Below are 24,198 nucleotides of genomic sequence, written 5' to 3'. Positions count from 1 at the left end.
TACCTTGTTTAAGCATCCTGAACAATAAAAATCGTGCTTTATCAAAGATTCAATCATATAGAAGCATTGACAAAAAATTGAAAATCACCTTCTCCTAGGCAAGTTTTCAACCCATGAAGGCAATTTTCCGCCTCATCAAGGAAATCAAGGCAATGAAGAAGATTTAGTTCAAATGAAGAACTTGATACATGATAGGATGATAATGGAACAAAATGTGCTATCACAAATGAAAGATGTGATTGGGATCTTACTCAGCGGATTTTCATTGATGGAGTACTCCAGAAGCAATTTTCCGAAACTAAGGGGAAAACGAAAAAGTAAATAACGGGTTAATGTAAAGTTACCATCACAACCAACAGAACGGTGAAATGACTTTTAAATATTTGTTGAACCTTTGCATTTACTTTTAACGAATATTTCCTTAAGTTATCACTCGTGTGGCGTGAGGTATGAAGTTTAACAGATGAATTAGGGCTCTTATATAAAATCACACAGGCGGTTGAATAAGTTACTTTGTTTTCTTGATTACTCATTTCTACCAGTGCGCATAGCTTTTAAAAGCTAGTGATTGTAGAAGTCTGTTGTCGTTTTCACCTTTCGATTCAAAGTCATATTTGTAAGCTATGGCCACTAAGTTCACAGGTTTTGATGGTTTGATTGGGATCAAGTCTCAACTGCAAAACTTCATAGACACGTCCCTCCATTTCTCTGATACGGTAGACTTCCAAAAGAGGGTAAAGGCCGGACGCATCCATCCTATCACCAAGAAGCTTCTAGGAAGTGGTGTGGTTGAAGCCGCTGGTTTCCCGGTTGTAGTTCAAGCCCCATAACTCATATACAAGCGCGTCCATCATTACAACCCAGAAACTGTCATGTCCCCTATTTTTCCAATAAAATTCAATAATATAATGAGTCAAATAATAAATTTTATAATCTTAATAATAAACAAAGAGAACATAATATTATAATCATAGACAAGAAGGAATAATAAACAAGAGAACATAATATGAAAATAATATTATAATAATAACAATAAGGAATATCATAATAAAAGATGATTATGATAAAATATAATACTATTGAAAAGGTGATATAAGATAATGTTAAATAAAAATAATACCTTATTAATCAAAGGTTAAATACAATGTAATCAAAATTATAAATATAATTATAGTTGAACAATTATTAAACTAATATTAATAATTGCTCCTGAAGGGTCATGTTTTTTGAGATTAATATGGACTGGGTATATAAGGAAGAATAATTTTTAAAAGGAAGGGATCAGAAAAGAAGAGATAAAAGATATAGAAACTCTGAGAATAATCAATACTATTAAGGTTTTAAGAACAATATCCCTATTTTCTAAATGGAGGAATTGGGGACATTACAATGGTATCAGAGCATAATCCTGCCATCCTATGAGTTTCTAGCGTAAATCAATAATATCAAAGTACTGTTAAGGAGCACAAAATTTAGCGGAAGAAAAGACATAGTAGTCACAGATCGGATTTAAGATTGAAGTGGCATTCATTGTTGTGAAGAACTTCTAGTTTCAGACAAGGTAAAGGAAAAAAATCTTAATTGAAGGCTACACATTTGAAATTGATCAACATGCAAAGCATTAACACTCAGCCATCCAGCCACAGGAAAATATGACATATGGACTTAGCAGCATCAATTAGAGCTTAATCAGTATTTAATTCTATTTACAGCCAGATGTTGGATAAGAGGTTTGATTCTTTTCAAAGAATGTATCAGATTATCTTGCTCCTGAACAATGGGTATCAGTTTATACCTAGGAATAACATCAATGATTGTCAAAGTTTGATAGGGGAGTAGTGCAAGTACAATATCATGACATGCCGATAAGATATCCTGACAAAATGCAAGTAATCCTGAAGCATTAGATAATATTAAGGAAACAAAGCTATATCACTATGAGTTTGATATGTACAATAGGAGAAACATATTTCACAAACCATACAAGGTTCCAAGGCTAGCATCGGTCACTTATCAACACCAACATAAATCACTTCAAGAAGAAGAGTATTCGTGGCAAAGAGCGATGTCATACCTTGAGAGAAGTAAACATATAAAGGAATATAGAGCGATGGAATTGAATTCAAAATATGAGTGTCGTTAAAGAGGATGGGAGCATTTGCTATGATACTAAGCGATGCAGCAAACAAGGAATGAGATTGAAGATGTAGATTGCTAGAAAGGGCAAAGTGATGCATATGCGAAAATGATTCTACATAGAGGAAGCATACTGTCCAGGCATTTTGGAGTGTTATTTCTGTTCTTGATAGCAAATATATATGGTTTTGCGTCAATCACCAAGTAGGATGCTATGCACAAAATGAGCAACGAAAGTCCCTACGCAAAAAAGCGATCAAATGGATATCACTTCATGGCAACGGAGAAAGTAATTTGAAAAGAAAGAATCATATACCGAGTAATACAAGTCAGCGGATAAAATTTGGAAGTCCATAGACACATACGAGCAAATTATAAACGCACAGGTCATTGGAGATCTCTATACTTTGTGAAGTTGTTTCCCAATGAAGCGGCAACAATAGTTTTTTTTATCGAACAGAAGGGTGCGATTATTTACGAAGGGGACCCTTGAATTCATTCAAAGATAAATGGAATTTCGGGTCCCTCTATTGACCGATACCTAGTCGAAAGCCAAAATGGAGATTTGAAGAATCGTGAAAGATATATGAACAGTAAAAGAACAATATAACATCCCAAATGCTCGATAATCAAAGATATTGAAGGCGTGCGCTATGATTAAAATCTCTACATTAGAAAAGCTCCATAAACATAAGGACGAGGTTAAGGAAATGAATTGAAGTCAAAATAAAAAGGTGCGATTTTGAAATGTTATGCAGGGAAACAATGTTTCATTTTGAATAGTCACACCCATATATAGGTAAGATATAAAAAGAAGAATAAGTCCTCTAAATAAAAGAGTGATACTGTCTTGATTTCCATCAACAAATAGACAATGGTAAATTGCCTTTGCATGCTAGAATGGGAGAAATTTTCTGACCTAATGATCAGTGGGGCTATTTTGGAATTTTCAGCAAAGAAGATGATTTGGAGGAAGGAGATTATGCGGACATGGTTTCAAAAGCTGCAGAGTGACAAAAGAAAAGTCCCCAAGACCTTGTTCGGGTCTAACCTCAAGCCAGAAATAATTGATATTAATTCTAGTTCATCTACATAGATTGAAAGATGAAACCGAAGCCCTAAATTTTGTTGATCAATACTTCTTTTTGGTTTAAGTTACATGTGCAAATACGCATTATATTGATTGGGCTGAGGAGGTAAGAGAAATTTTGTCCAACGCTCTCCAAATGGCCAAATTCTATAATTCAGTCTACATGTCCTCGTTCCTGATATATATGCTAGCTTCCTTGCAATTATGGCCCGGTGTCCCATGTCTAGACAATTTCTCAAATGATGTTAACTCGTATGAATTTTATCCTTGCCTTCAGATGCAAAATGGTTATGCAAAATATGTAAGAGTAAACGATGCTTTTACCATGAGAATTTATAGTGAATTGCAGGGGTGCCCAGAACGAAGATTCTCGCCGGAAGCGATGGCTGCCATCAGTCAATTTGGTTGTTATTTTATTTAGTTTTCATCTTTCTCTTACTTGCATCTTGTAGCTTTCAACAACTTTCCCTTGAAGCTACCAAGATACCTGAGCGACATGATCGTGCTGATTGAGATCATCCGCCAGGCTTTGCAAGTGAACATCCTAAGCGGGCACGAGACAACTCACTATGGAGATCACCAAGCCCACCAAAGAAGGCAGGATCGAGGATCTGACTGCAACCAACTTTGAATTACAGTCTCTGGATCTAGGAGAGGCTAGGCATGACACCAGGGTGGGCTTATGGAAAACAATTACCAAAGTGATAGAAGAACTGGAAGATCTCAAACTTGCTAAGGTCAAGTTGAAGGCAGAGATCCATGAGCTCAACAACTTCATTAGGCAATTGGTTGCCCCGTTAGCAAGCATTTCGGGGGTACCATCTACCAATGATCCCACAACTACAAATATTCAAGCTATTATCTCTCAGTTGTAGGAGGGCAAACATTTTGGACAAATTGGCAGAGGTTGGAGTGAAAAAATCAAGTTTGAAGGACTTGCAGTTATAGAACAACTAGGCAATGTAGTGCTGAGGCTCAAGACAGAAAATAATAACATCCTAGCTAACCAGGGAACTTTGTTTGTGGAAAAAGCAAAATGTGAGGATTGCATCTCCCTTCTGCATATGATCATCCAAATGAAGGCCAAAGAAGTAGTCGAAGCCAAGATTTTACAAAAGTGAGACGAGCCTTTGTTTGAATGGCAATAGAGCTTGCAATTCAAAGTTGACATGATCTCCTTGGTAGAAGGACTACAAAAGATGGAAAGCAAAGTTAGAGAGGAGCAAGACAGGGATTACGAGTTGCCGAAAGGCCTACACACTAAATTTCAAACAAGTGGGTAGGGTAAAGGAGTAGTAGGAGTTGCTAGTATGTAAAAGGCTTTCACCGACTACTTGGATAAGTTAATAGAGAGATCTTCTAGCCGTCAGGAGAGAGTGTCAGATCTCCAATAGCTCAGCAGATGCATACATGTGGCAACAAAATAAGTGCAAGAGTGGTTGAGCGCAATCAAAGACTTGGCCAAAGAACACTCCAAGTGGCTTATTAGATACACCAACATCCACATCAACAGACACAAGGAGCTCATTCTTATCGTCGTTGCTGCCAAGGCCTATAAAGCAAAATTGGAAAAGGAGAAAAAGTGAAATTATATTGCTCTTGCTCTTTTTGTATTTTGATATGATTTTGTAACTGACAATTGCCATTTGTCATTTTTGAGAAGAAGATGAACCGATTTAGTTACTTTTTGTAATGGTTCATCTCAGAATCCTATATGTACTCAATTGAAAATTAATGAAAGGGTCGTCTAGATTTTGATGTGAAATACTTCATATTGTAGAGACAACTGGAATGTGTTTTGTATCAATGATTTACTGTTCCATTGCATGTCTTACTTAGAAACGTCTCTTTGAGTTGAATTAAGCTAATGAACAAACAGAGCTTTGTTCCTTGGTTTTAATACTACAAATTGAAGGTAATCATAGTATTGTTAGAAGTTAAAAGAGTCTTTTCCTATGTTGTTTCTTAAGTTAGATTCCTACGCATTTAGAGTTAAAATCATTCTGTTAAACATCCTGTTCATGTAAATAGAATTCACTATTGCATCATCAAGTTTGCGGGTTCATAAGATGTGTGAAGTCATAGATTTGTTTAGTATTAAGACCCAGATTTTAGCTTGAGTTAGTTCCTGTCTAGGCCTAACTTGGTTTTCCTCTCCTGTTCTCCGGTCAAGAACAAACCCCATCTTAGGATTATAAACAAACAAATTCATTACAAATCATAAATTCAATGGAGCTGTACCTATAAATTCAGAGGGAAATTAGTCACTTAGTTACGGTTTCCCAATTGTTGTAATTAGTCATTGTTCACAGGATATTGGGCATTTAAAGAGTTAATTGAAAAGGAACAATGTGTTTACCAACAAGTCACACACTAAGATAACTCCAATCTAGTATGATCTTTTTGACTCAATGGCGTAATTGATTCATATCACTGACATATGCTTGCTAGGTATTATGCCATTACTTGAATTACTAACTTTGTTTAAAATTTTTGAGTCTTACTCATTCGTAGACAAGAAATTAATTCATTAAGAAGGTTGTGAAAGCCACCTTTAGGATTGAGTATTGTTATCTCCAAAATCTTCACCCTAATTGCTTTAAGTCCTGAAACCCTTAGCGATTTTGGAGAATCATTGGATCAACCAGAGGTTGTGGGTAACCTATGACCTGATTGAACCTTTGGATTCTAGGCTGGTTCCTGTCTGATATATCTGATATCTCACCTATGCTAATGAAGATGCGGAATTTGTATGGAAAAGGGTAAAAAAGGTAAACTTCAAAAATGAAAACCTAAATGATGAAAACTAAGGTGATATACTAGAATTGATAATGCAAATCACTGTTATACTTGTAACACAATGAACAATTTCGACAGATAATCACGAAAACATAGCTTGAAATAGCAATATTTTAAGAGAAGGCTAAAATATGAATATACGAAAGGAAATCAATCACAATTGAATATATCAATAAGGAAAACACAACTCAAAACCTAAATGAAGAAAACTAAGGTGATATACTAGAATTGATAATGCAAATCACTGTTATACTTGTAACACAATGAACAATTTTGACAGATAATCATGAAAACATAGCTTGAAATATCAATATTTTAAGAGAAGGTTAAAATATGAATATACAAAAGGAAATCAATCACAATCGAATATATCAATAAGGAAAACACAACTCAAAAACTATGAAAAACAGATATCAGACATGGAAGATGCAAAACAAGACATTACCCAAAAGGTTTATCAATAAAACACAACTGAATAACATCAATCACCACAAAGCATACAACCAAATCCTTTACTCCAAAAGCTAAATCCAATGAAAATTGTATTACGATCAAACACCCAAATAACAATATCTTTGTATAATAGCTCAAAACAATTGAGAAAATGATGCCAAGGACGAATATCACATGCACATCTCTCTCCTCTCAAAATTTGAACCCCTTGTCTATAAACAAGAGGGGTATATAACAATATAAAAACCAACACTACCTTCCCACAAAGTCAGGAAGTGAGGGTCAAAATTATGAGTTAACTATTTATAAAAATAGTCTAGCAGCTCCAAAATATGCCTCATGCACTCCAAAGTGTACCTTGACTACACACGCATGTAAACAAGTCTACGAAGTCTCTAAAAATGTCAAAAATAGCTCCATAGTTGACTCCAAAATCATTCGGCGAGTCCAAAAATAGCAACCCCTTGAATTGAGGCATTAAAGCATGCAAATTCCCTCTTGACAACACTTAGTCCAAAAATAGCCTAATTAACCCTTCTTATTGTTGCATTTAAAAAAAAAAATTACTATTAAATAGTTGATTTTAATATTTCATCAACTCAAATAATAATATCTTACAATAATAAAATAGAAATGCAACAATAATAATAAATTATTAATAAAAACAATAATAAAGACTTAAAGGGCTAAGTCTTATACTATTATTTCAATTAATAATTTATATCATTCTCCTAACCTGAGCAAAAATGTGGACTTGAAAGTATATTGTGTTAAATTTCATAAGGAAAATATAACAAAGCTTTAGCATTTCATTCATTCTTCATTTGGACGATGGAAGGGGAAAAGAGAAGGAAAAGGGATTGTAGAAACCCTGGCCGCTCCATTCTGCATTTTGCGAGTTTCTTGGACTATCTTGCTCGGATGCCATTATATCTGCTGGGTATTCACTGTGAGCTTCATGACATGAGCTTCTCCTACTATTTTGTGGCTCCTTGTAGCCGTGAGTCATGACTGGTATTTCGTTGCTGACCTATGGCTCCTATTCGTTGTTTGCCGCAAACTCCTGTTTTGGGTCTTGTTTTTCATGCCGTGAGCTATGGTGATTCTAGGTCTCCCGTGACTGGTGTGATCTTCATTCTCTATTTCATTTTGCAGGTTTATGCCAGGAACGCCATGATTGTTGTTGTCTTTGGGGCCATTTCTTCACTTGTAGCCGTGAATGTCTTGGCCGTTTGTGTTGGCTCATTTCCTTGCTGATTTATGTTGTGAGCTATGCTGTTAGTGGGTAAGCTATTATTGAGCTTCTTTATGTTCATTTCGTAGCTCTGCTTTTGGGTTGTCACTCCATGACGTATCTGCATTTCGTAGTGCTTGTCCTATTGTTGAAGTTGGTAGCAATGAGTGCTGGTTCCTATTGTTTTTGTCATGGCTAGGTTTATGCTATGGAAGTCTTGCCGTGATTGCTGAAGATGGTTGTATTGACATTATGAATGAGATTTCTTCAAAGGTAAACCCTAGATTTTTCCTTGCTTATTTAAAAACAATGCATTCAATCTGAAACACCATTGTTATTGACCTGAATTTCTCATGTAGCTACAAGTTATTTTCTTGCTGTAACTTTACTTCTGTCAAAACTCGAATTGCTTTCTCTCTAAAGCTCAAAATGCAAGATATTAATTTTATCCAAAAAAATGAACTAAGATTTGATAAGATTATGTTATCTTTTGTCATGATGAAGCTTTCTAGTTAACTTGAAAACCAATGGCTTCAATCCTTAAGAACATTGAATTGTTGGATGGCTTTTACTAGTTTTAACACCATTACATTCCCATCCCTCTTTGATTGACTTCCTAAAGCTGTAAAAAAAACTTGGCTGGAAACATGCTCTTTTGTAGATACGATCTCTGCTGTTCCTTAATGAGCCACTTGCCTTGATTCTGTTACAAGATCTCCTAAGCTTTCCATGCTGATTGTATTGTAGAGATTCTGGAAGTGTTAACAACAGATCTATATGATTTATTATATACCTCTTCTGATTTTCTTTATTATGAAGTTTGAGATACGAACACCTTTTACTTCCCACTGTTCACGCTTGAATTCATGAGATACTTTGTTACTAATGATATCCAGAACTTCCATCCTTCCACTTCTGATAATTTTGATGTTAATTTACCCGATACACTGCTTGATTTCAAACACTTATTTAGCATGCTTGTATTACTCTTTGCTGTAACCTGATGTTTTCAGCCCTATTACTCCATCTCAAACAAAAGGTTTCAAGCCTAATCGACTTTTCCCTTTAATGTTTAACTTTTTCTGATATTAAAAACAAAAGGTTTCAAATCAAATATGATTCGTCCCTTTAATGCTTTTGTTTTTTGTGATTGTCCTCTTTCTCTGCTGATGTATGTCTTTATTTTGCTGAGATGAGTAGCATGTTAGGATTGTGAATGTGAGGTGAGGCCAGGTACTAGCATTGCTTGGATCCATTGGATCTAACCTATCTTTCTTCATGAATGCAGGGATCAGATGCATGGAAGGGACGCAGTTTAGAGCAGCGAACAAATGGACGCGGATGGATGCAACTCGACCAGTCATTACAGGCAATGACTGGTACCCATGACCTTTCCTCTCTTTATACGTCTTTCATGTTCTTCATTTCAGTAGAGTAGGAATATATATCAGTAGATAGAGACTGCTCTTATGGTAAAATGTGTAAGAGAAATTTATTTTTTGCATCTTTATTCCGCCCTTGTAAACATTAATTGTACCACCATGGTGAATAATACAAAAACATTGTATATTATTTCAATATGAATAAAAATGCTTCTTTTTTAGCAATTCTGAGTATAACTTGAAAGTGATAAACGTGCATACTTTACTCCATTTGAACATGTGTGAAAATTGAGTAACAAGTATTTCTTCATGTTTTTGAGACAAGTGAGGTGCTTTACCCCCAACTTTATTTTTTGGTAACATATGGCTAGGGTTGACAGCCATGTATGGGAGTACGAAACTGACAGTATGACATGAAATGACTAGGACCCTAGGTGTATGCATATGCATGTGTGTGTTGATTAGGTGCATTCATTCAACCCATGTGTTGATATGTATGAATGAGGTGGGTAGGCATGAAATGAAATTTAAACAACCCAAACCAACAATTTGACAAAACTAAAAAACTTAAGGAAAAAAATAGAAAACTATACTAGGAAAGAAAACAAACTAACATGTGCTTGGACAACACTTAGGGAAAACTTAAACTAATATGCAGATGCATTTATTGAAAGAATGAAACCTAATCCTAGAAAACAAGTAAAAGATAGATCATACCTCAAAGCAAGCCTTCAGGTGTATCTTGTTCACATGGATTGGTAGAACGTCTCCTTCAAGAGTAGCAAGCTGAAACGCATTGTGTTCCTTGCATTCGATTAATTGAAAAGGACCTACCCAAAAATGATCAAATTTAGCATGCTGCCCTGCTCTTGTTTTGAGGATATCCCATTTCAGCACCTATCTCCTTCCTTGAAATGACAATCCTTTGCCTTTTTATCAAATGTCTTCTTCATCTGTAACTACTGATATTCCATTTTCCGTAACGCTTTGCTCCTTTCTTCTTCTAACTCCAACAATTTAGTATACCTTAGCTTGAGAGGATCTTGTTCTTCAAATAATATCAGTTGATCAACAAGTTGTAGGGAAGGAAACTCAGTAGTAATAGGCAATTTAGCCTCTTTCCCATAGACCAAAACATAAGGAGATGTTCCAATGATTTGTTTACAGGTGATCCTATCCAACCACAAGGTAGATTTTAATGTTGAATGCCAATCACGCTTGTTTTCCTCTAGCATTCGTTTGACGATACTTAACAAATTCTTATTTGTGCTTTCCGCTAAACTATTACCTTGAGGGTAATAATTTGATTAGGTATTGAGACAGATAACCTTCTTTAATGCCCATTTACTCACTCTAGCTCCCACAAAAGCTAATGCATATTAGAAATGATTGAATAAGAAATTCCAAACCTTGTTAAATCATCATAAAAATTTAGTACAGTTGATTCATTTGCCTCTCTCAGTGCTATTGCTTCAGTCCAATGTGTAAAGTAATCAGTAGCTGTAAGAATCCATTTGTGACTTGCACTAGAACTTAGATTGATGGGGCCCACAAAATCAATTCCCCATTCATAAACGGCTGATCAACCAAGATTGGTTGCAAAGGTAAGGCTGCCAGCCTTTCCTTGCCTGCAAATAATGTGCATTTTTGACATTTCCTTCCCCAAGTATGGGCATCTTTGAACAGATCAGGCCAATAAAATCTTGCCCTTAATACTTTATAGGCTGTTGTCTTTGGGGAAAAGTGACCCCCTTCATCATGGAATTGTTCCAAGAGCTTGTTGGTCTGATCAACATTTATACAATGCAATAACATGCCACTATGGTCTTTCCTGAACAAAACATTATCAACCAAAACATAAGGAATAGAGTGAAGTCTGAAATACTTGCGTTTCGCTCTATCCAACCTCAAAGGGCACTCCTTTGTTCACAAATAATGAGTCATCTCAGTCAACTAGCATGCTGATTGATCATTTCCAGCCTGATTATTATTAGCCAACAACAAAGTTTGGTTGTTTTCTACCTCCTGAACGATGTCATTTGCCAATTGTTCACATAACCCTTTACCTCTGACAAGTCTGGTGATATGAATATCAATGTCATATTCCATGACACGAGTTAACCAACCTGCTCTCTTTTCATTTAAATCTCTACTTAATAAAAATTATTTCACACTCGGATGGGCTATCATTAAATGAATCTTGCTGTTAGAAACTAAGTGTTTAAACTTTTTCAGACTTTTAATAACAGCAAAAACATGTTTTTCAACAAAGTTGTACCTTTATTCATAATCTTGCAAACCTTTGCTGAAAAATGCAACAGGTTGCTTGAATCCTTCAGCATTCTTTTGTACCAGCGTTGTTGAAATGGTGTCAAACACGCCATAAGCATATAATATAAAATCTTTGGTAAAATCTAGATTAACGAAAGCAAGGGCAACGGACAAGGCCTCTTTAATTGCTTCAAAACAGCGCCTCCCTTCTTTGGTCCAATTGAAAACAATATTTTTTTTTAACATTGTTGTTAAAGGCTTCAAAAGATTCGCAATATCAAGTACGAAACGGCTCACAAAATTTATCCTACCAATGAAACTTTGTAGCCCCTTTTTATGGCTAGGCAATGGTAACTCTAAAAAATTGCTTGTACTCACTCAGGATCTATAGTGGAGCCATGTTTTGAAACAATATATCCGAGAAGTCTTCCTTCATGAACAACAAATATAGATTTTTTAGGATTGAGGGAAATACCGAATTCTCTGCATCTTTCCAGCACTTGTTCGAGATGAAAAATATGGTTTTTAGCCTCCTTGCTGAAAACAATAATATCATCTCCCAGTACCATTTTATACAATAAGTTTCCAAAAACCATATCCATAGCTTTTTGAAATGTAGCTCCAACATTATATAATCCAAAAGGCATCCTTCTATAAGCCATAGTTCCCCATTTTGTAATGAATGCTGTTCTAAACTGATCCTCATCTTTTACCAAAATCTAATTGTAACCAGAATATCCATATAACAAAGAAAACTTTTCAGAACCTGAAACATACTATAAAATCTGCTCCATAGAGGGTAAGGGGTGTCTATCGTTTAGTGAAGCCCTGTTCAAGTCCCTAAAATCAATACACAAGCGTATCTTTCCATTTTTCTTCCTTATGAGAACTAGATTAGAAACCCAAGAAGTATTCTTAATAGGAAAAACAATCCCCCCTTCTAATAACTTATTCAACTTTTTCAACATTAAAGGTTCTAGCTTAGGATTTAAAAGTCTCTGCTTTTGTTTAGTGTTAGGCTCAAGCTCTATAGTATGCTGGGTTAACTTAGGATCAAAACTTTTCAGATCAGAATAATCCCATGCAAAAACATCATTAAATTCCTGAAATGTTTTTCTTGCTGTGAGTTTATTTTACCAACCTTTAGTCATTTTCCTTCAAGAATTTCCAACTCTTCATAGTGTTCTTCCTTTACTAATCAATTGGTTTTATCCTTCTTTACTTGGTCATTCGTATTAAAGATAGTCTCTAGGGTAACCAAACTTTTTGGTAACTTGTTTGTTTTCAGCTAGATAAGCTAATCACCATACCGTTGATTGAATCTATCCTGATTAGAAACTGAAAACACATCCTCTTGCAATAAGAAATTCAATATCTGCTCATCTGAATCAAAAACCTGCCAATTTATATTGTTATCCGGTATTGAAGGTCTAACTACTACCTTCACATGATTTTTCTCATTCTCTTTTGTGATATTTTCAATAATATCAAACTGTGCACCTACTGCTGCAAGTCTATCAACAAATTGATTTTTTGCTCTAGGAATGGATATTATTTAAAAGCTTCATATTCTTCAATAATATCCCATACCCTGTATTTATACAGCTTTAGAGTATCATTCTTGACAGAAATCAGATCTCTAACTTGGTTCACAATGAGCTTGTTGTCCCCAAAAACAACAAAATATTTATCATCATGAGGTGATACTAGCATCACACCTCCACCAGCTCCATTTTTACTTTGTGAACCGTCAAAATACATCTTCCATACCTGTTTTTGTTATTTGTTAATCTGATTTGTGTCCTTGACCAGATTTGAGATTTCTGAATTTTGATCCGATATCATATAATTGCCAAAACCAACATCATGAATAACGTTGTTTTCACTGTTAAAAGCATTTTGAGCAGCCCATTCGTCAAGTAAAATTTCTGGAATACCATTGAGACATGTTTTGGAATCTATTACATTAGGTTCATCGCTGTCAAATGACATTAGATTTGCATTAATGGCAGTAGGGACATAAGGTTCTATATGGTCCTTAGCTAACTTTTCAGACTTGATTGTGATTTTTGTACTATATCTTGACCTAAATAGCATATGAGACCAATCTAATGAAAAGTAACCACCAATCTTTGCTATGAAATCCCTAGATAAACATAATGCAAAGTATAGCAGAAGATCTATGACATAATATCCGGAGGTACTGAGAAATTTGGACATGCATGTAAGGTTAGACTAGCATCCTTAATGACACCTATTGTACTAACAGATGACCCATCTAGCTGTACTACACCTTTCTTCAAAGGTTGATATTTCAGCCTTAGCTAGTCTACTACCTTTTTAGGCATAACTGAGCTTGTAGCTCTACTATCAATCATGCAATTGTGAACCAAATTATTACCTCTAATCAATTATACATAAAAGGGAGGAGGTTTGACAGTTGGAATCATTGGTTTGCTGCTATTTTCATCATTATTTGTAAATACAAAACGTAATTTCACCAGTACTACCTCTTTTTGACACTTAAGTTTGCAAAATATCAATTTGACCAGGAATCGCCAAAGAATCCCACATACTGATTGATACATTCATTTTCTTCATATTTTCAACAACATTAAAAGAAATAGTTGTATGTACCTTAGGTTGCGATTTTACAACAACAGGGTGTGCTTATTGTTGCTACTCCGTACTAGTATTTGGAATAGTTGTTGGTGGGACTTGCTGATTTGTTGGCTTAGATGATCCGGCAATAGTTGCATTACTTGTATTATTGTTATTGCTGATATTTTGGTTGTCAAGAGCTCTCATTTTATTTATGGAATAAACAACAATTTTAGGATCATCACCATTTAGACCACAAAACTCGTCCCCTTGCCAATTTAAGAATGAAGCATCCACAGGAGGTACATCTTGCTGTTGCTCAATTTCAGCCTCAGGTGCATGCTGCATACTCGTAGTGTTTTGCACCATTAAAGCTTGATTAATCATGCCATTTGAACATGTAGCTTGCCTATGGGGCTGATTGCATGGAAAACACCACTCGTATTTAGCAGCCATATTGTTTTGCATAGGAACTATGTCCTTTATTGGATTCGCAACATTGAGGGGTGCTGGATTGTAAGGTCTGTATGGCCTCTGATTTATATTCTGTCTATATCCAGCATTATACCCTTGAATATTTTGCCTATTGTGAGATTGACCTTGGTTTTGCTGTTGATAGCCTTGATTCTGCTGCTGATAACCGTGATTCTACTGTTGATTGCCTTGATTTGCAGCAAAATTTTGTGCTTGAAAGGGCTGCCTTTGTTGGAACTACTTTTTTTTAGGGTAACCAATTCATTCCTGAATGTTTGCATTAAGCTTTCGATCTTTTGTTGGCTTTGCTTAATCTCTTGTAGCTCTTGGGAAGGTCCTATAGCCACTGTTTCTTGGCTGGAAACAATTGGCAATGGATTGAATGATGGCATTTGTAAAGGCATATTAGGCTGTATATTCGGAAAAATAGGCATAGGAGGCCTAGGAGCAATTTTACCTACTTGAATGAGGTTGTTTTCTGCCCTATTGATATAGCAAAAGATTGTGGTAGTGTGGTACCTCCCATAGATTGAATCATGATAGAAATATCGTTGTTCAAACTCTTCAAATAATACAAAAATGTGTGATCAGTACTTGGTCTAATAGCAACAGGTATCCTATCCCACGTTTTTTGAAAATGTGTGTTAAAATCAGTCATCTGCTCTTGTGGAGCCCTTTTTATAGTTGTTAGCTGCTCTACTAGTGACAAGTGATCAGATTTATCTTCAAAAAACTTGTTGAATGTATCACCCAATTCATCCCATGTGCTTATTGAAGCCACCGGTAAGCTTCTGAATCATTCCAATGCTTTTCCATTGAATGAAGCTGCTAGTAATCTGACTGCTATGTTTTCTTGTGTTACATGATGAACATTGTAGAGAGTTGCTACATCTCTAACATGCTCAAAAGCTATGGTTTGGCCCTCTCCAGTGAAATACGATACTCTTTTTAGGGTTGCCAAAGGGATGTCATTATGCTGTTGAAGATTTAAATGATTCTCTTGATTAAAGGGCGCAAAAGCAAAAGCTCTTGGTAATGCCATCAATGGTGGCTGATAACTGATTTCCTGTTGGTGTATTGAAACTACAGCTGGTTTTGAAAACAAATTTGTTGTGGAACTTGAGCTTGCTATTGTATTGGTGAAAGAAATAGAAATTTCTAATTCAAAAGGCTCGGTTCTACAAGTTGGACTTGCCGAATGCTAGTTATTTCTTTTACCTGCACGACTTTTCCTTTGATAAACTTGAGTATTCAGTATTGATTGCTGATTCCTCTTTGCTGGTTTTGTCCTAGCAAGAGTTCCCCCACGCCTTTTAGGTATCTTAAGCTGCAGATATTCAAATTCATTAGAGCTTCTTATTTGTACTTTTTCATTAACAACACTGATTTGCACTTTTCTTTCTCACAGAGTTGCCAGATATGCAGATTTTAAACTCCTTGAGCAAACAATAATTAAATCCTACTGTTCGCATATCAAAAACAATAGTAACTTCCTTAAAAAAATAAGGCAAGTGTCCCACTGAGGGTGCCAAAAACTATTATCTCCAAAATCTGCACCTTAATTACTTTAAGTTCTGAAACCCTTAGTGATTTTGGAGATACATTGGATCAACTAGAGGTTTTGGGTAACCTATTACCTAATTGAACCTTGAGATTCTAGGCCGGTTCCTATTTGATATATTTGATATCTCACCTATGCTAATGAAGATGTGAAATTTGTATGGAAAGGGTGAAAAAGGTAATCTAGAAAAATGAAAGCCTAAACGATGAAAACTAAGGTGATACATCAGAATTGATAATGCAACTCACTGATATACTTGTAACACAATGAACGATTTTGACAGATAATCACAAAAACACAGCTTGAAAGAACTGTTAATCCATATCAATATTTTAAGGGAAGGTTAAAATATGAATATATGAAAGGAAATAAATCACAATTGAATATATCAATAAAGAAAACACAACTTAAAACCTATGAAAAATAGATATCAGACATGGAAGATGCAAAATGAGACATTACCCAAAAGGTTTATCAATAAAACACAACTGAATAACATCAATCACCACAAAGCATACAACCAAATTCTTTACTCCAAAAGTTGAATCCAATAAAAACTGTATTACGATCAAAGGCCCAAATAACAATATCTCTGCATAATTGATGCAATGGAGCCTAGTGGGATTGATCACAAGGTGATCAACTAGTCCAAAAACCCTCTTCACTAAAGTCCTTCAACCAAATCTGTTGGTAAAGATGATCAAATGTGCAAGCACCAATCACAAGTGCTACAAGGATGATACCAAGTTATCACAACCCTAGACCCAAACAAGGAAAACCGTAATCACTAGGGGACCCTATGAACAAGACAACTTATGACAAGTTGCTCACGATGCACAAATTGACCAATTTTGGGAAAACAACCTTAAACTTCTTTAGATGACCAAGGAAGACTCCAACACATGGGAATAGTCTATTTGGGTCACCAATGACATGAAACAATGGTTAAAATCAAACTATGCAAGTTTTTTTCACATAGTTGCTTTCTTAAACCACCCAAAAAGGCTAGTAGCCCTTTTTGATGAAAATCAGATTTTAAAGAAAATATCTCCACACAACCCAGGGAACAAAATTCAGTTTTGGACACCCTTTTGGGACTTACAAAACATACTAAGGCACCAAGGTTTGATGACACAAACAAATGGGCTTTTGTTCACTTTCTCGCTTAGGTTAATAGGGTAATTAGGCCTCCATTTACAAAGGATGTACATGTTCTAGGACTCCATCCTGCAAAACAATGATGGGAACATGTGAGGACAACCCTAGACAAGTTACAAACTTGATTTCGAGCCTTGATGCCAACTCTGGTTTGAGTTGTGGAAGATGTTGCATCCTTTTCCTAGCATGCACATGGGAATTGCATACCTAGGGCATCAAATTTCTCAAGTATTCTTGCAAATACAAACTTAAAACCACCTGCATCTTAAAGTACATATCCAATACTAGGATTTCACCAGAGGCCGTTAAATTCCCATGGTGAAATCCTCCTCTATGCTTGAAAATGCTTCAAAACCCTAGGTTAGCAAGAAATTTGGACCTACTTACACAAAAAATGTGAATATCTTGAGTTTGGGAATAGATGGAGACTTCAAACTAGAAGCATTGGAAAACTATTTGATACACCTATCCAATAATGTAGGTTTTAAACCTTGTTGAATCCGTACAAATCTGTAAAACATAGGACGACAGGTTGTGTGCAATAAAAATAGGGTATTTTATTGATTGAAAGTTGAAAATACATAATCTCTTTCTCCCTCTCTCACTGCCTATCACCCGCCTACAAGGGCTTATTATAGGCCTTCCAATGGTCATAACAACATTTCAAACTTGTTATGGCCGTTGGGGAAGTTTTTGCTTTGATTCGCAACAAGCAATTTTGCATTTTTTGCACTTTTTGCTCTTCATAAGAAAATGTTATGAAAACTTAAATCTAATGACCCAAATAGGTCCTAAACACGATAGATAGATAGATAGATAAAATTTTAACGTCCACGAGGCTAATAATCCAAAATCCTAAGATTATAGGCCCTTTGACCATCTTTGACCATAGTTGACCAAAGGCTTATAATAGTGCCAATCTTGGAACTAGGTCATACAATTTGGTCTAGATGCCTATTTGATTAATCTTTCCAAGGTTTTATCTTGAGATCCGAGGTTTGATATTTGTATCCAAGGTTTGTTACCTGGTCTACAAGGTTTGGATTCATTGTGGGTGCTCCTGCACCAATAATAGCTTAGAACAGTCGAGAAAAAGATGCCAAGGACGAATATCACTTGCATATCTCTCTCCTCTCAAAATTTGAACCCCTTCTCTATAAACAAGAGGGGTATATAACAATATAGAAAACGGCACCACTTTCCCACAAAATCAGGAAGTGAGGGTCGAAATTATGAGTTAACTGTTTATAGAAATAGTCTAAAAGCTCCAAAAATATGCCTTAAGAACTCCAAATTGTACCTTGACCACACATGTATGTAAACAAGTCCAAGAAGATTCAAACAATGCCAAAAATAACTCCATAATTGACTCCAAAATCATTCGGCGAGTCCAAAAATAGCAACCCCTCGAATTTAGGCATTAAAACATGCAAATTCCCTCTTGACAACACTTAGTCCAAAAATAGCCTAATTAACCCTTTCTATTACTTGTTGCATTTAAAAATAAAATAAAATAATTATTAAATAGTTGATTTTAATATTTCATCAACTCAAATTATAATATTTTACAATAATAAAATAGAAATGCAACAATAATAATAAAGACTTTAAGGGCTAAGTCCTATACTATTATTTCAATTAATAAATTATATCATTCTCCTAACGCAAGCAAAAATGTGGACCCAAAAGTATTTTGTGTTAAATTTCATAAGGAAAATATAACAAAGCTTTATCATTTCGTTCATTCTTCATTTGGTCGATGAAAGGGGAAAAGAGAAGGAAAAGGGCTTGTAGAAACCCTAGTTGCTCCATTCTGCATTTTGCGAATTTCTTTGCAAATGTATCTTGCTTAGATGCCATTATATCTGCTGGGTATTCACTATAAGCTCCATGCCATGAGCATCTCCTGTTATTTTCTGGCTCCTTGTAGCCATGAGTCGTGATTGCTATTTCGCTGTTGACGTATGGCTCCTGTTCGCTGTTGTTTGCCACGAGCTCCTGTTCTGGGTCTTGTTTTTCATGTCGTGAGCTATGGTGATTTTAGGTCTCTTGTGACTGGTGTGATCTTCATTCTTTGCTTCATTTCGCAGGTTTATGGCGGGAAACACCATGATTGTTGTTGTCTTTGGGGCCATTTCTTCACTTGTAGCCGTGAATGTCTTGGCTGTTTGTATTGGTCCATTTCCTTGCTGATTTATGCTGTGAGCCATGCTGTTAGTGGGTAAGCCATTATTGAGCTTCTTTATGTTCATTTCGTAGCTCTGCTTCTGGGTTGTCACTCCATGACGTATCTGCATTTTGTAGTGCTTGTCCTGCTGTTGAAGTTGGTAGCCATGAGTGCTGGTTCCTGTTGTTTTTGTCATGGTTGGGTTTATGCTATGGAAGTCTTGCCGTGATTTCTGAAGATGGTTGTATTGACATTATGAATGAGATTTCTTCAAAGGTAAACCCCAGATTTTTCCTTGTTTATTTAAAAACTATGCATTCAATCTGAAACACCATTGTTATTGACGTGAATTTCTCATGTAGCTACGAGTTATTTTCTTGCTGTAACTTCACTTCTGTCAAAACTCGAATTGCTTTCTCTCTAAAGCTCTAAATGCAAGATTTTAATTTTATCCAAAAAAAAAGAACTAAGATTTGATAAGCTTCTGTTATCTTTTGTCATGATGAAGCTTTCTAGTTAACTTTGAAAACTAATGGCTTCAATCTTTAAGAACGCTGAATTTTTGGATGCCTTTTACTAGTTTTAACACCATTACGTTCCCATCCCTCTTTGATTGCCTTCCTAAAGCTGTAAAAAAAACTTGGCTGGAAACATACTCTTTTGTAGATACCATCTCTGCTGTTACATATGGTTCATTTTATCTTCTGCTGTTCCTTGATGAGCCCCTTGCCTTGATTCTGTCACAAGATCTTCTAAGCTTTCCATGTTGATTGTATTGTAGAGATTCTAGAATAGTTAACAGCAGATCTATATGATTTATTATATACCTCTTCTGATTTTCTTTGCTATGAAGTCTGAGTTACGAACACATTTTACTTCCTACTGTTCACGCTTGAATTCATGAGATACTTTGTTACTGATGATATCCAGAACTTCCATCTTTCCACTTCTGATAATTCTGATGTTAATTTACCCGATACACTTCTTGATTTCAAACACTTATCTAGCATGCTTGTATTACTCTTTGCTGTAACCTGATGTTTTCAGCTTTATTACTCCATCTGAAACAAAAGGTTTCAAGCCTATTTGACTTGTCCCTTTAATGTTTGACTTTTTCTAATATTAAAAACAAAAGTTTTCAAATCAAATATGACTCAGCCCTTTAATGCTTTTGTTTTTCGTGATTGTCCTCTTTCTTGGCTGATGTATATGTTTATTTTGCTAAGATGAGTAGCATGTTAGGACTGTGAATGTGAGGTGAAGTGAGGTACTAGCATTGCTTAGATCCATTGGATCGAACCTATCTTTCTTCATGAATGTAGGGATCAAATGCATTGAAGGGATGCAATTCGGGGCAGCGAATAGATGGACGTGGATGGGTGCAACTCGACCATTCATTACAGGCAATGATTGGTGCCCATAGCCTTTCCTATCTTTATACTTATTTCATGTTCTTCATTTCAGTAGAGTAGGAATATATATCAGTAGATAGAGACTACTCTTACGGTCAAATGTGTGAGAGAAATTTGCTTTCAACATCTCTTTATTTCACGCTTGTAAACATTAATTGTACCATCATGGTGAATAATACAAAAACATTGTATATTATTTCAATATGAATAAAAATGCTTCTTTTCTAGCAATTCTGAGTATAACTTGAAAGTGATAAACATGCATACTTTACTCCATTTGAACATGTGTGAAAATTGAGTAACAAGTATTTCTTCATGTTTTTGAGACAAGTGAGGTGCTTTACCCCCAACTTTACGTTTTGGTAACATAATCTATCCAAATAGCAATAATAATCTTTCTTATATATGAAGAAGTACAAGAGCAAATCAACTTCAACTCTGCAACATTTAATATGTTCAGCAAGTAGGAAAATTGCACGAGAATTCAAACTAATATATACATTATATCTCTTTCTCTACTGATAGCATTGAGCAATATAAAGTACTAAATGAAAGATTACAAAAGACCTCATATGATCAGAAACACGCTTGGGTGTTTCCGATTACATCTGGCTATTTGCTAGATGGGGGCAACATTGAGGTGCTTTACCCTCAACCACAAACCTCACGGTTCCTTGCACACCCTCCTATTGGAGGATGACCTTGCCCTGCAGCAGGGTGTAACATTGATAAATCTAATGCAATTTGGCTTTTGATGCTTTGGCCCTACACGGCTCTAGTCGGCCACACACACTAAGGTAACTCCTATCTAGTATGATCTTTTTGGCTCAAAGGCGTAATCAATTGAAATGAACTGACAAATGCTTGCTAGGTATTATGTCATTATTTGAATTACTAACTCGGTTTAATATTTTTGAGCCTTACTCATCCGTACACAAGAAATTAATTCATTAAGAAGGTTGTCAAAACCACCTTTAGGATTGAGTATTTCTTCATGTTTTTGAGACAAGAGTAGTCAGTTCAATAGATAACTGTAAGGCTAGATTCCACAACCTTTGCGATACCTTCCCTGTTCATGTCTAAATATCAATTTGTATTGAAGCATGTAGAAGTAGAGCATTGCTAGGTCTATACAAAGGATGATTCTTTTGCAATGTGGTAATTAAAGAAGTAGATGATCAAGCCACTAGATACAAGACCATTATTGTGAGAAAATCTTTGGTTTTGGCATCCATCTGCAGTTGGGGTATTCTCATTTTGTAGTCAAAGCTATATTTCGGGCACTTCACACCATTCGTGAATCACACAATCTTATGTTTTACTTCAAATTTTGTTTTGAACAACCACAGTCACGGCAACTTCAAATTTCAATGCACATTGTTAAATATGGTTTTGACGAATGTGACATACACTCTAGAGACAAACATGAAAAAGATTTGAAATCTGAGCATCAAAGTAGCGAGATTGGGTGTTCCCGGAACTCTTAAACTAAGTGACTAGGTATGAAAGTTTCATTTTAGTGTGACTTTGCGATATTGAAGGGAAATTGAACCATCTCATGATACAATTGGACCCAACCAATCATTTATAGACATTTGAAAGTTCCAAAAATTCATTGAGTGATCAGTATGTTGAGCATTTCCAAAGGTCTGGAACCAAACATTGTGCTTCATAAGTTTATAGAAGGGAACAAAAGTATTAATATAATCAAAACCTATTAAACATCTTCAAACAAGTATTGACACAAGAAATCTTCAGAAAAAATGAAAGTGATGCAATTTGATTGAAAATGAAAGCCCTTGTTGATAGGTTCAGTCTGAATAGTTTATCTTTCAATTGGGTCATCGTGAAGGCTGTAGAAGCTGCAACTACAAGCCATGGGAAGTTCCATTCAAATGTGGGCATGGTTCTCACAGTCCAGATGATCAGAAGTTAAAATGAGTATCTATAGGTGCTGGTATTAGAGATAGTGGCAGAATACATACTCAGAGCAATTAGGAATGTAGTTCTTGTCATACAAGACATCCGTTGTGATGGCAAGGTTGGTATTGATGTTGATATGGGAGAGCAGAATCAAGCAGTTACAAACAGAACCTCTGTATAAGCAGTGCTTTCTCACAAACATGATTCCGTTACTGATGCTGACTATAAGATGGAAAGCATTAGTAATCCACTGTTGGTACCTTTTACTATATCTGAACATTTGTAAAAGCATACAAACTTGCATCACATTTCGTGTCATCAAGTAAGAACAACATTTGTTAGTAGCTCATTAGCCAAATCTTGAACCTGATGAACATAATTGAATGTTTTTAAATACTTTGAATTCTGAGTAGTGTCGCCTAGTTGACAGGGCTCATGAACTTACTATTTACCCGACATGGTCCATGAGTTTGATATTTCTCCCAACTTTCTTAGTATGTGAAGATTCTAAGGATGACTTAAAAGCTCGACAATGAAGTTGGTGAGCATGGTTCCTAAACCACTCTAAGGCCCCAACAACACCATATGATCAGAAAATCAGGCTGTATCTTGAACTTTAAAACAAATGCAAAAAGGTATGAAGGTTGGGAATTCCTCTTGATGAAGCTAAAGCACCTAGCTGGGGTCAATTAATGGTTACTGTTGATAGAATCCCCTTTTCAGATCTGGTACCATGATGGATGGAGTTCTTAGTGGCCATGTTCACGAGTAAGCAGTGTCATCGGATTGTGTTTGATTCTATAAATGTGTCAGTCATAGTTTGTTCGAACATGTAAACTCACATAAAGAAGGGCTGTGCATATTCAGTTGAGTCTTTTATAATTTATTACTCAAATTTCCCAACCATTTCAAGATTCAGTTACAAGAACAAGAAAGACTACAGAAACAGGGGGCCCACACAATACTACTTATGGTAAAATTTTTAGAGAAAAGAGGAGATTTTAACTTCTGGAAGCTTAGGCTTCAAAAGTAGATTCTTTTTCTATTTTAGCTCTGCAAATGGGAAGTGATAGTGTTTTTGCTAAAGGGAAGCATAACCTTTGTACATGTTGGAAAAGTCTTTGAACTTTTTAGTCTTTGTCCAAGAAATAAGGGGAATTTATTGAGATTTCTAGTTCATTTATTTTTCTTTATGATTGCTACTTTTCCCATGTCAATTGCAATCACTTCTTTGGTGAATCTTTTTGTTACATGGGTTGTGCATGCTATTATTCGTAAACTTTGAGTTCTGAATACTCGCACTATCTGGAGAAAATTGCTGTTATTTTCTTGGTTGTATCTGCTGTGGGTAAGATAAGATAAGATAAGATAAAATTATTAATGTCCATGAAAAACCAAAACGGTTTATGGGACTGAGCATACAAACAGAAGAGCCTGCCAAGCAAAGGCACCAAACGGTTTATGGTACTTTGTGTCATTTATTCTTGTATAACTTTGCTTGTAAATCTAGCATTGACATTTGTGTCATAGCTATGTA

The 24,198-nt window shown here is 35.6% G+C and overlaps 1 protein-coding gene across 13 annotated transcripts in view; it reads left to right on the top strand.

Moving 5' to 3' along the window:
* LOC149565830 (proline iminopeptidase-like) overlaps window positions 1-24,198 on the top strand; it is a 314,435-nt gene that overhangs the window by 44,923 nt on the left and 245,314 nt on the right. For 7 of the 13 annotated variants that reach the window (XR_016362073.1, XM_089819323.1, XM_089819321.1 and 4 more), the window contains 2 exons: window positions 9,001-9,091; window positions 20,649-20,729. Coding sequence is in view for 12 of the 13 variants with exons in the window: in XM_089819323.1 (XP_089675449.1) it covers window positions 9,001-9,091; window positions 20,649-20,729 (172 nt within the window). In the remaining variant the exon portion in view is untranslated. The remainder of the gene's footprint in view (window positions 1-9,000; window positions 9,092-20,648; window positions 20,730-24,198) is intronic. The other 6 variants (XM_089819331.1, XM_089819326.1, XM_089819329.1 and 3 more) reach the window with 2 other exon arrangements.

The sequence above is a fragment of the Cupressus sempervirens genome, chromosome 3, assembly GCF_028749045.1.
Source record: "Cupressus sempervirens isolate cs-2001-9-10 chromosome 3, ASM2874904v1, whole genome shotgun sequence".
Classification (NCBI taxonomy): Eukaryota; Viridiplantae; Streptophyta; class Pinopsida; order Cupressales; family Cupressaceae; genus Cupressus; species Cupressus sempervirens.
The sequence above is the reverse complement of the archived record's forward strand: the minus strand, read 5'-3'. Positions and strand labels throughout refer to the sequence as shown.